The sequence below is a fragment of the Camelus bactrianus genome, chromosome 21 (genome assembly GCF_048773025.1).
Source record: "Camelus bactrianus isolate YW-2024 breed Bactrian camel chromosome 21, ASM4877302v1, whole genome shotgun sequence".
Classification (NCBI taxonomy): domain Eukaryota; kingdom Metazoa; phylum Chordata; class Mammalia; order Artiodactyla; family Camelidae; genus Camelus; species Camelus bactrianus.
The window spans coordinates 28,367,110-28,380,675 of record NC_133559.1 but is presented as its reverse complement, the minus strand read 5'-3'; the positions used below and the strand labels follow the sequence as shown (position 1 = coordinate 28,380,675).

Genomic DNA, 13,566 nt, shown 5'->3' with positions numbered 1-13,566 from the left:
CCTTCAGCCACGTTACAGTAACATATTTTCAGGTTCCAGGGATTGGGACACGGGCATCTCTGCAGGGCTGTTATTCAGCACATCACACCAACCATCTCAGTGTGCTGGGGACCGAAAGGTCTTCCAGATCATGGAATTTCAGTGCTAAAACTAAGAGAGTTTTGGGCAAAACTGGGCAGCCGGTTGCCCTTAGCTAAAGGGGCCATTGTCTCCCCTGTTTAGAGGTATTTCTGCTGACTCTTGGGGAAGCAGAGAGGGAAGATGAACACAAGAAAACTGTAAAGGAAACAGTGTTTTTCCAATAATGTCCTTTAGGAGAAAAGCAGCCTTTAACCTTTAAGAAGTCCTACCCTGCGTGACAGCCTCAGCAGGACCACGTCCTTCCTGAAAGAAACCTTCTCTGCCTCGTGTTCTCCACTTGTTTTACTTGATAAAAGCAAAGCCAATAAACTCTACTTCAAAGCCTGAATTATTGCTAAATCAGAAGCCTGTATAGTGAACTTACATTTAGAAAGGTTAATGGTTAATAAAGTCTGGAGTAACAGACTTGTAGTTAAAAATAGAGCATGATCTGTTGCAAATGACAGAGACTCGTCAGCTTAATGCGAAGCCATGGTGAGTTTTCTGCGTCACATGTCCCCTGCCTGTCTTTATTCCTCTCCCCCTCACCTTCCTCTCTGCCCCCAGCCCCAAACCACCCACCCACCCAGTTATATTTAGTATTACAGTCTGTGGGTTTCTAAAATAACTCTCTCATGTGTTTATGTGTCTCACTGAAGGGAGAACCAGTTCATGCCATATTTTTATGTATATATTTAGCTCTCTATTTCTGAGGAAATAAATAGAAAAAAAAATCTTTTTCGATAACGGATGCATTCCAAGAAGCTTATAGCCTGGTTGGAAAAGGCTGAGGGATGGAGATCTGGGGGACCTTTTCAAGTGGAAAGGATTGGAATGGGGGCCAGAAGTCTGGGGGTGGTGCACAGCAGCTGGGGCATGTGAGAGTTTCACCTGACACGGTCTGTCCCAAGTGCCAGCTGAGGAAGTGAGGGTCATAAATCATTTCCCAGCTGTGACAACAAAGGGACTCACATTCTCCCCAGCCAGAGGGAGCGGAGCAAGTAAGACCAGCAGTAATGGGAGGGGTGGGGCCACTCTGCTTCTCCCTGACAGCCAGCTCAGGGCTGCAAAAGCCAGAAATGGATAGAAGTCCAGGAACCAGAGGAAAGCCAGGCATGCGGGGGGTTCTGGGAAGCTCCTGTTACTCCCCCTGATGAGCTGGAATAGCCTGAGGTGCACGCAGTGGGGTGGGGGCAGATGGTGGGAGCTGACGGACGGTCCCCAGAGCTGGGCTCTGTGTCCAGGGGAGCTTCTCAAGGACTGCAGGGCTGCTCTGCTCATGAGTCTGTTCAAGGACCTCTGCTTGATCCCCATGTGTATCCCAGCTCAGATCACCTCTGCTGATCAGCCACTGGCCCCAGAGACTGGACAGAAGGTTGCACCAGACCTGGAGACCCTATCATCCCCTCAGGAAGTGTAGGTTCCATCACATGCCTTCCTGAGTCAGAGAGGCAGGACTAAAATGCTGTCTTTCACTGTGAAGGAAAAATTGTGCTCTCGTGACCTCAAGGGGCTTCCTATTTCATCGCTTCTCCTAGAGTTGCAGGTAAAGACTATGAAGGAGGGGACAGGCTACCGTGCTGGTGAACCCACACCCTCTCCCTGAGTTGTGCTGGCGCGTGATGGCAGGCGTTTGTACATGGCTGGCCAGGGGCAGGGCTGCTTCAAGGAAGAGCAAAGCTAATTGCTCCTCGAGGGGAGTAAGTTCATCATTAGCCTGCACTAATGAGACAGGGCTCTCAGACTGCTCAGCTCATGGCGTCCAAGGGGTGGCGCGGTGGGCTCCTGCGGCCTCACCCCGGATCAGCATCAGAGACAGCACCCCCCTTCATCCCCATTTCAGACTCCAGTAGGAATCTCACTTGACAACTGTCTTACAGTTGGGACTGGACAGCTCAGAGGCAGGACCCGGTGTGAATGGCTGTTCCTCCCACCCGGGGGATGCGATCGTCCGGCTCCCTGCTCCCCAGACAGATCGGCGCTGGAGGATTTGGGACTAAAGGAAGATCCAGAGGGTGCTCAGGCTGTGTGGGGGAGGGCGAGACATCCTTAGTGACAGTGGACGCAAGTGACGTTGTTGGTTTTCAAACAAAGAAAGCCAAGCCACAGAGCCTTCAGTCGGGCCTGGAGACGCCACTCCTGATTCAGTTCATCTGCTCACGTCACCTTGTCCCCCCTGGAATGAGTGTCTTCCTTCTGTTTCAAAACATAGGCATTACTGTTTCATGTGTGGCAAGGCCAGCAGGTCAGGAGACGGTTGCACTGAGAAGACGCTTATACTCACAGGTCCCAGGAAGGGAGGACATGCCATCCTGCAGGGGTGGGGGCCACGCGGGGAGGCAGCAGGGTCAGTTAGGGAGGCTGGGAGGGGGAGAACCGTGAGCAGGAGCCTTTACAGTGGCTTCTGCGGGAAGGGACGGGGAGGCGGGATAAGCAGCCTTAGGATGGACTAGTGTGAATGCTTCCAGCGGGCTCTGTGACTTGGCAGCTGTCTCGAGGTGTCTGGGGTGATCGGAGCAGGGGACCAGTGGCCCTGAGTGTAAGAGCAAGGCAGGGGAGGTGGTGGGAGGTGTGGGCTCTGGACCCGCTGGATTGCATTGAAAGCGTGTGTTCTTGAGTGAGTTGTTCTCTGTCTCTAGGGTAAGTTGTTTACTAGCTCCAGGAACTGGCTAACCCTTGGAGGGTGGCCCTTCCAGGGTCCGCAAGGCCCCGGGTGTTAAAGCATCAGGAAATAGAAAATAAAAAGACACAGTGAATATGCCTTCCTCTTCCCTGCGGTCAGGACACAGCTCGAGTCTCACCTGCTCTAGGAAAGCTTCCCAGGCCACCTCACTCCGCTGGGATGGCTCCCTCCCCTGAAGTCCTGTCACACTTCTGTTCACTCCGGTATTGGTCTCTGCTGTTCATTTAGGTGCTAGTATCCAGGCAGAGGACGCCGTGTCCCTGTATTGAAAAGCTAAGCTTCCAGGAGATAGGGATTATATCTTTTACTTCTCTATGTCCCCTGCCATCACCTGGCGCAGAGCCTTGAACATAATAAACGCTCATTAATTTTTTTTAAGGAATGCCTGAGGTTCAATTTACTAGGCCACAAGAATGATTCCTTTAAAATACATATATATTTTTTTAACCCCTAAGCAGGAATAACCCTGCCTGGAGGGACTCAGAGCTTGGTTCCTTCTTTTATTAACAGTGCTTTCTAAGACTTAGAGCGTTTGCAAATCCAGGCTGCCTTTGTGAAATTCGCAAACAAGGAAACTTCAGGCAGCTTCAGCTGTGAATACAACTCAGAAGGGGTCATTTCTAATTGCAGCTGAAGAGGCAAAATTGAGTTAGTATCGATGTCCTGACCGCAGTGTTTCCTCCATTAACCTCCTGGAAAAGGAGGGCAGATTACACACCAGCTGGGTTCACTGAGCAGCCAGGAGGCAGACAAAACATGCCTGCCTCTGACTTATTATTAATGGACAAATCATCTGGGCTGTGTCCATTCTTCGCTGATGGGTCCAGCGTAGCCTGTCAGGAAGGGAGATTTACCTGGTTCCAGGTGGCCTGGAATGAGTTGTGACACTAGTGGATCCTTGGTACCCAGGACAGGGCATAACCATGCCCCTGGCAGCCTTGGGCTCCTCCTCTGTGAGAACAGGAGAAAGGAATGTAGGCCAAACGGAGGGTGGGTCAGACCTGAGTGCAAAATGTCAGAGTGATTTGGCTCTGTCCCTGGGCCAGAGCTGATGGACAAAAATAGACCACATCTTGGGAAGCTTGGCATGAAATTAAATTCCAGGGCCCTAGCTACAGCTCTGCCAGTGGGCTACCTGCCAGTGTCCAGAAATGCCCTTGTCATGCAAAGTGGAGGTAGTGGTGGAATGGACGAGGGAGGAGAGCTGTTTTGTGGGTACCCTATCATTGCAGTGGGCGCCCCACCTGCCTGTAGTCCCTTGCTGTTCAAAATACACTCTATAGACCAGCATTCCTGGTCTCATTTGGGAGCTTATTAGAAATGCTGAATCTTAGGCAGGGCCGGGAGTAGGGTGAGGCCAAGAGGGATGGCCCCCTCTAGTGCAAAATTTAAGTGGGTGCCCCGAAACTCAGTAATCATGATAAATAATATTTTTAAAAAATCAAAATTAATGCAAAAATCCATGATGAACAAAATATTGCAATTTCAAATGAAGACAGGATCTGACCTTGACCAACCCTGCCCCTGCCCCTCACCTCACCCTAATCCTGATCTCAGGCCCCACCCAGCCTCTTGGAATCACCATCTACATGCTAACAAGATCCCCAGAGAAGTCACATGCACATAAGTTTGGAGAAACACTGCTTTTAACAACACTTCCCAGGCCATAACAACCCCAAATCATGGAACCCAGATAGCAACAAAACTGGAAAGGGATGAGCTGAGCTAAATTTCCAGAAGCATCTCACCCCATGAGTTTGCTTTCCATTTGCCTGGATTTGCACACTGCTACCTTAAAATTGTATGGTGTTTCATGGTTTACCATGAACTCTTTAAAAAACCCTTTATTTTGAAAATTATAGATTCGTAGGAGGTTGCAAAGATAGTGCAGAGAGAGATCCCATCTGCCCTTCACCCAGTTTCCAAAAAAACTTACATTTTATTTAAGTACAGTAGAATAGCAAAATGAGGAGACTGACATTGCTGTGAAGTGCACGTGTAATTGTACATGATTTCATCACCTGTGTAGATTCATGTACCCAATGCAATTAAGATACAGAACTAGTCCATCACCACAAATATCTCCCTGGAGCTACAGCTTTATGGTCACGCCCACCTCCCTTTCCGGTACCCTCATCCCTAACCTTTAGCAACCACTAATCTGTATAATTGCAGATGTTACATAATGTTACATAAATGGAATCATACAGTACGCAGCCTTTTGAGACTGGCTTTTTTTCACGCAACAGGATGAATTGGTGATCCATCTCAGACGTTGCATTTATCATTTTTCCTTTTTGTTTGCTCCGAATCAGTTCGTTCCTTTTTGTTGCTCAGTAGTATTCCACGGTATGGATGTACCACAGTCTGTCTAACCATTTACTTAGGATAAGACGTTTTATTTGTTTACTGTATTTGGTTGTTACAAATGAAGCTGATATGAGTGATCACTTACAAGTTTCTGTGAGGACGCGTTTTCATTTCTTTGGGATAAACACCCAGGAGTGCAATTGTGAGGCCATATGGTAAGTGTGTGTATGTAGTTCTTTAAGAAACTGCCGAACTACTTTTCCAAGTAGTTTGCCATGTTACATTTCCACCAGCAATGAATGAGAAACCGAATTTCTCTACATCCTTTCCAGCATTTGGCGTTGACATTCTTTTCTCTTTTAGCCATTCTGTTGGTGATGAGGGGTTATCTCCCCATGGTCTTAACTTACATTTCCTAATGCTTAATGGTGCTGAATGTCGTTTCATGTGCTTATTTGCCATCCATGTGTCCTCTTTGGTGAAATGTCTCTTCATGTCTTTTGCCCACTTTCTAACTGGTTTCTTGGTTTTTTTACTGTTGAGTATTGAGGATCTTTTCTGTGTACTAAATATGAGTCCTAAGATATGTGGGTTGAAGATATTTTTCTCCCAATCTATAACTTTTTTCATCCTCTTAACAAGGTCTTTTATAGAATTTTGTGAAAGTTCAGTTCATTGGGCTTTTTTCTTTCATGCATCCTGTTTTGGTGTCATATCTAAGAGTCATCACCAAGCCCTGGGCCCGAAGATTTTCTCCTGTATTTTCATCTAAATGTTCTATAGTTTTACATTTTACATGATTGAAATCTGTGATCCATTTTGACTTAACTTTTGCATTAGGGTATGAGATTTAGGTCAAGTTGCTTTTGTTTTTATTTTGTTTCTGGTGCATGGCTGTCCAGTCGCTCCAGCACCATTTATTGAAAAGACTAGCTTTCCTCTATTGAATAGTTTTTGCACCTTTGTCAAAATTCAGTTGGCCATCCTTTCGTGGGGCTATTTCTAGACTCTCTATTCTGTTTCACTGAGCTCTGTGTCTGTCTCCCTGCCAGTACCTCAAACTCTTGATTACTATAGCTAGATAAAGCTCGAAATTTGGAAAGATCAATTTTCCCACTTTATTCTTTTTTTAAAAAAGGTTTTAATTATTTTAGCTCCTTTACCTTTCTATATAAAATTTAGAATTATTTTGTCTTCATTTGCAAAAAAAAATCTTACTGGGATTTTGATAGGAAGTACATTCAATTTACATATCAATTTGGGGAGAATTAGTATCTCTGCTATGGTGGGTGAGTCTTTTAATTCATAAATGTTGTGGGACACAGAAGAGCGGCCAATCAGTGAGTCAGTGACACGCAGGTTGGTAAAAGAATTTACAAGAGATGAAGTATGGGAATAGAAAGGAGTTTATTAGTTTACGCTGCCATAGACAACAGCAGGCCACACAGATGAGCGGTGCCCATGTGCGCACTGAGGGCCAGTTGTTCGGATCTTTTATAAGGTAGGGTCACAAGGTGCCTGATCAGCTTGTGCACAAGTCTCTGATTGGTTGTAGGTGAGGTAAGAGGTTTAGGGGGTCCGTGAAGGGTGGTGGGGTTTATGACTCTGATAAGGTGGGCTGAGACAAGCCAGCCTGAGCAACTGTGAGATTAAGCATTGCCTAGGACTAATAGTTTGTTAGGGGAACACACCTGGTAAAGAATGTACTTTATCTGTTGGGGGATCACAGGCAGACATCTGAGAGCCTAGGAATGGGGGGCGGTGGACTCTGAAGGATGTCAGGTGGCCCAACAATAAACACAATATGTCTCAACATTTATTTAGATCTTCTTTGATTTCTTTCATCAGCATTTTGTAGTTTTTAGCACACACGTTCTATATATATTTTTATATTTATCCCTAAGTATTTCATTTTTTGAATGGTTATGTCATCTTATATTTTAAATTTCAATTTCCATGTGAAATACAGTTAATCTTCTTATATTGATCTTATATCTTATGATCTTACTGAACTCACTTACTAGTTTTTGGAGTATTTCCTTGTAGATTTCTTGGGATTCCTAAGTAGACTTTCATGCAAATAGAGACAGACTTTTTTTTTTTCCTTTTTTTATCTCTACGTCTTTTATTTCTTTTTCTTGCTTTATTGAACTAGCTAGCACTTCCAGTCCCATGCTGAGTGGCAGTGGTGAGAGTGCACGTCCTGGCCTTATTCCTGATCTTGGGGAGAAAGCGTTCAGTCTTTCACCATTAAGTATGATGTTTGCTGTAGGTTTTCATGGATATTCTTTATCATGTTAAAGAGTTCCCTTTGTGAACTAAAAACATTGCAAACCATATCAGTAAACAAAGAATGCTGTGGCCATCAAGCCATCAGCAACTACTGTCACCCTGGACAGTGAGTGGAGAGAACTCAGGATGCAGACAAGCAGGCAGCCCAGCCTCTGCTGCCACCCCCAGTGGTGCCCCCCGAGGGGGCTCAGGATGTGGAAGAACAGGGCAATGGCCCTAGACAGCTGGGAGCATGTCAAAGGAATGATTTCAGGAAGCCCAGACCTTTGTACCTTCCCATACGTAGAAAAGTGCCAAATTCCTTAACTTGAGATATCTAGGTTTCTTCAATTAACAGTAATCTTTCGATGTTCTGACCACCTGGTCTTTGTTGCAAAAACTTATATATCCTGGCTTCTACCTTGCCACTTCGGAGCAATCCCTCAGAGCGATCCGAGAGGCTGTCATCCTGGGCTTAAGTCCTCAAAAATGTCCACCAAATAAAACATAACTCTCAACCTTTAGCTTGTGCATTTTATTTCAGTCAACACCCTCCATTCCTAATTCTCCGAGTTTTTATCATGAATGAATATCAAATTCTTTTTCTGCATCAGTTGATGCAATCATGTGATTTTTCTTCTTTAGCTTGTTAATGTGGTGACTTTTATTTTTTCAAATATTTTTCAAATATTGAAACAGCCCTCCATCCCTGGATTACATACCACTTGGTCGTGGGGTCTAATTCTTTCTATATATAGCTGAATTCTATTTGTTGATATTTTGTTAATGATTTTTGCATGATTTGTACTCTCTTTGCCTGGTTTTGGTATTAGAGAAATGCCAGCTTCATAAAATGGATTGGAAAGCATTCCTTCCTTTTTTTTTTTCCTAGAAGAGACTAGAATTTTTTAAAATTTGTCTTATTGAGATATAGTTAACATCCACAATGTTAATATATTTAAAGTGCACACTGTGATGATTTTATATGAGTATGCATTGTCGAAGAATTTCTCCCATCTAGTTAATTAGCACATTCATCACCTCACTTGTTTACTTTTTTTTTTTTGATGAGAACATTTAAGTTCTACTGTCCTAGCAATTTTAATAACAGCATTATTTCAACATTGTGTTTTATAAGATATATATATATGTGGTCATTCAGATGTCCACATGTATGTTTCTCACATATATTTGGCTTCATGCACAGTTGCCGGCTCACAGACAGCTCCCCAGACCCTCGGAACTTCCTGAGCAGTCAGAGCAGTGGGAGCATCATTTGTTACAATACTTAGTCTCTCGCCTCAGTTCCTTTCCACCGCTACTAGGTTGACGTTAATTAGATGACCTTTAGAAAGCAACTAAGAATAGAATGTTGGAACTTTCAGTCCTACCCCTGGATTTCCAGGGAAAGGAGAGGGGCTAGAGGTTGAATCAATCACCAATGGCCAATGATTTAATCAATCGTGCCTAAATAATGAGGCCACCATAAAAGCCCAAAAAGGAAGAGGTTCAAAGACTTTCTAGGCTGGGAAACCAGAATGCTTCCACATAGCACTGTGCCATGTCCCAGACTCCATAAGGACAGAGTCTCCTTTGTTCTGGACCCCCACTCTCTGCATCTCTTTATCTGGCTGTTCATTTTTATCCCATAATATCCTTTGTAATAAACTGGTAATCTAGTGAATAAATGGGCTTCCTGAGTTCGGTGAGCTGCTCTAGCCAATTAATCAAACACAAGGAGGCAGTCATGGGAGCCTCTGACTTATAGCCAGTTGGTCAGAAGTACAGGTGACAACCTGGACTTGTGACTGTAATATGAAGTCCAAGAAGTGGGTCATGGGAAACTCCAGTCTGTAGCCACTTGGTTGGTCAGAAGCACAGTAACAGCCTGAGCTTGGAATCTGGCGTTTGAAGGGGAGGAGGCACCCTTGTAAGACTGGATCCTTATCTTGGGGGACCTGATGCTCATCTCCAGATACACAGTGTCAGAACTGAGTTAGGACACCTTGTTAATGTCCAAGAATTGCCTGATGGTGTGGGAAACACATACATACATGCACACACATTAGAATTGAGTGTTAGAATCATTTTACTTGTCAATTAGAATGACCGTGTTTTACATTAGATCCTTCTGTAGCATTGGTTTTAGTTCTTCTTTAAATGTTTGGTGGGATTCTCCAGTAAACCTTTTGTCCTTATGCATTTTTATATTCAGAATTTGAGCTGATCCTTATAACAACCTTGCAAGGAAGGCATTTGACAAACATGGACTAAGGCTCAGAGAAATTAAGTGACTTCCCCAACACCCAGAGGTCTTGTAATCCCAAGTCAGTGTTGTTTCCACGATACCACAGTTCCTGAGTTTTGACATCACTGGGTAGACTTTTCAAGCATTTAGAATCTCTATGGGAAATAAAGAAAGAGAATAATCATATCTGCTCCTGGCCACGTTTGTTTAGCTGGGTTCCAGTTTCTTTCTGGCCTGACATCCAGTTAAGTTAGAAGATAACAAGGGAACCAGTGAATTGCAGAGTATAAAACACGGTGCTATTAGTGTGGTCATAAAGGTATGGTCTGAAAGACTGATGCTCGAGTGATGTGGCATTGCCACGGCCAACAGCAAAGCCCCAGAGGCAAAGCAAACAAAAATGTCTGAAGAGAGGCGGAAACCCTGCTTTCCAGGGTCCCCGAACATTCTCTGGGAAGTTTTCCTCTAATCCTCATCACTTGACCCAAAACTTCCTCCCAGGAATGACTGTCTCCTTTAATGTAGGATTTTTCACCACCTTCATTATCCCTCCTGTGAGTTTTTCTCCCAGCTCAGAGCATGCTGCTCCTCTATTCAATAGCCTTCAATGATTCCCTATTGTCTAGACTTCTCAACTTTAGTCACTGTCTATGTATGGCTGCTGTTCTCAAATTTTGGAGAACAGGAGAATCACCTGGAGAAACTAATTTAAAAAGTAGACTGTTAAGTCCCAGTCCCAGAGATTTCTGCTCAGGAACTCTGGACTGGGACCTAAGAAGTCTGTGTTTTAGCCTCCCCCCTGGTGATTCTAGTGCAAGTGGTCCACAGAATACACGTTGGCCAAACAATGGAATTAAGGTCACGCTCCTTGGCTTGGCGTTCAGAGCCTCTGAAGCTTGATTCCCACTTGCTTACACAACAGTACCTCCCCCTCACCCCATGCCTCTCCTACCGGACCCGCTACGGCCCAACCGCAGTGCTTAAGACTAAACCAGTTGGTGAACCTGCTTTACACATTGTGCAACTTCTGGGTATTTGCAGAATCTTCTCACTCTTCTTGGAAAGACAAAGTTATCTCTCCTGTCCTTCTTCCCCCTTGCCCTTCGATATCAGCAGAGTTGTTCAAACTATAGGTTGACACACATTAATAGGTTGTACCCAGCTTTTTATTTAAATTTATGATTACTAGAATGGGATACACTAGGAGATATTGTAATATTTCTTTCAGTTAATTATATGTATACATACATATGTATGTATTGTATCAGGATATAAGATTTTTTTTTACTGTGATTTGTAGTAAAACCCCATCACTAGCAACAGCATTGACAGCCATGGCCGCAGCGCTCACCCAGTTTGCCTCTAATTAGAGCCATCAGGATAGCCTTCTGTTTCTCCATTACTGTGAACCTTTGGAGAATAATAAATAAAGCCGTCTTTACCGTCTCATCCCTCTGGCACCCGTCGTGGTATTTTGTGCTCAATAAATGTTAACTAAATTGAATTGATTGTATGATCACAATCATGGCTCCTCTGGGTTTAACTCTTTCAGATCAAGCATCCTTTTTCAGGCTGTGGGGTCGGGGCTCTGCCTTTCAGACATTGCTCCTTCGTGAGACAATGAACTTTGGAGCATTGCCAGGGGAAGTGGCCTCTCATCTTGGGTAAAGAAGAAAAGGGTAACATTTCGCAAGGCAATGAGGTTGCTTGGTGCAACAAATTTCCCATGGAAATTCCGGAGCGTCTGAGGAACGGAGTGGGTGGCTCTCTGGACCAACATGGCGCGGTGGAAGGAAACGCCACAGGAAGGTGGCTACGTGAGCTTCTAGGTGTGAGCGTTGGTTGAGCATGTGTTGCTCAGCAAGCAAGCCGCTGTGCTGAGTGAGTAAGAGCTCAAGAAGTCTTCGGCATTGGTGACAAGCTGAGCTGCTTGTGGACGGCAAGGGTGTTTTCTTAAGCCTGCAGTGTGTCAAGTGGCAGTGTAACAGGTCAGGGTTGTTTGACTGTAAATCATCTTATATTCAACCTGCTTCTCATATGTGTGTTAACTGTACATCTCGTTGATCTGTCAGCTTGGGACCTCTTATCTACAGCAAAGTGCCTGGCTTTGAAGAATTCAGTAAAGAAGAGGAGGGAAGGCATAAACTTTCAGAAACAATTTCCAGACCAGGTCCCTTGAACAGGATGCACAGGTAGCCAGTAGGTCACTAAGCCCAGCAAAGAGCAGGCATGCTGGGTGTGGGCAGAGCTGAACTTCCAATGAAAAGCTTGGGTAAGTGGAGAGCAGAGAGACGGCACTTTTTGTAAGACGGAGAGAAGAATGAAGGTCTGACTTATTGCAGTAGAGGATCCATCACAGCCAAGGGCCGAACAGAAATGATCCTGAGGAAGACTGGGGTATAAAAGGGCCAAGGGAAGTGAAGGGGGGCTATGGAATTTATTCAGATATCAAAAAGGTTTTTGTTACAAGGCCTTCAATTTATCATTGGCTTCAAAATAAGACTTGAAAACAAATGAAGTAATGTCACTCTTTTAAAAAGCAAAGAAGACACATTTGTTAGAATGGTTTAAATAAAAAAAAATGATGATATCAAATGCTGGTGGGGATGTGGAGCAACAGGAACTCTCATTCATCACTGGCGGGAATGCAAAGTGATGCAGCCACTTTGGAAGACAGTTTGGTGGTTTCTTACAAAACCAAGCATACGCTTATCATGTGTCCCAGCAATCACACTCCTAGATATTTACCTGGGTTGAAACTTTATGTCCATGCAAAAACCTGCACAAGAATGTTTTAGCAGCTTTATTCATAATCAGGGAAAACTGGAAGCAACCAAGATGTCCTTCCATCAATGAATAAATAAATTGGTACATATAGACAATGGGATATTATTCAGCAATAAAAAGAAATGAGTTTTCAGGCCAGGAAAAGACATGGAGGAACCTTAAATATGAATTGCTAAGTGGAAGAGGCCAGTCTGAAGAGGCTACATCATGCATGATTCTACCTATCTGGCCTTTTGGAAAAGGCAAAACTATAGAGATAGTAAAAAGGTCAGTGGTTACCAGCGGTTGGAGAGGTGAGTAGGTGGAACACAGTGGATTATGAGGGTGGAGAAATTATTCTTTATGAAACTGTAGTTGGACACATGCCATTACCCATTTGTCAAAATCCACAGAACTGTACAACACAAAGGGTGAGTCTTGGGGAGGGTATAGCTCAAGTGGCAGAGTGCGTGCTTAGCATGTAGGAGATCCTGGGTTCAGTCCCCAGTACTTCCTCTAAAAATGAATAAACCCAATTACCTCCCTCCTCCCCCTACAAAAATAAGAATAATTAAATACAACAATAATAAACAAACTGTGAATCTTAATGTAAACTATGGCCTATAGTTAATAATAATGTGTCAATGCGGGCCCAACAAACATAGCTAACATACCACACCAATGCAAGATAGTTATAATGGGGGAACTGGGGGTCGGGGAGGTCAGAGGGTGGGGGACTCAGTACACAGAACTCTATGTACTACTCTCTGCTCAATTATTCTGTGGATCTAAAACTGTGCTAAAAATAATTTATTACTTAAAAAAAAAAATCTCTTGAGATTTCACATTGAAAGAAACAAAGGGGCAAGTGTGAAGAGAATTATTTCTAAGTTTTAAGAAAGCCAAAAGCTAATCCTGGAGTCTTGCTTGTAAACTCCACAGCCAGTTTTGCTGGCACCCAAGCCCCCGTTTCCTCACGGAATCCCTCACCTAAACAGTAAGTCCACACTGCATTCCCTCCACCGTACAATCTCAGGCCCTTTTGGATTTATCCAGTGAGTGATTGGAAGTAAGACAGAACCAAACTTTTCATCCCTTCCTAGTTGGCTGAATTTTCTCACGAGAAGGAAACAGGGCTTGTCTGGTAAATTTGAAAAAGCAACATCAC

At 44.2% G+C, this 13,566-nt stretch overlaps 1 protein-coding gene across 4 annotated transcripts in view; it reads left to right on the top strand.

Moving 5' to 3' along the window:
* The window catches only part of NMNAT2 (nicotinamide nucleotide adenylyltransferase 2), a 145,575-nt gene that overhangs the window by 95,993 nt on the left and 36,016 nt on the right, over positions 1-13,566 (top strand). The window contains exon 1 of one of the 4 annotated variants that reach the window (XM_010954948.3): positions 549-615. The exons of the other annotated variants lie outside the window; for them this stretch is intronic. Within the exon in view, the coding sequence (XP_010953250.1) occupies positions 603-615 (13 nt within the window). The 5' untranslated portion in view covers positions 549-602. Of the gene's footprint in view, positions 1-548; positions 616-13,566 lie in introns of those variants that run through there. 4 annotated transcript variants of the gene reach the window in all.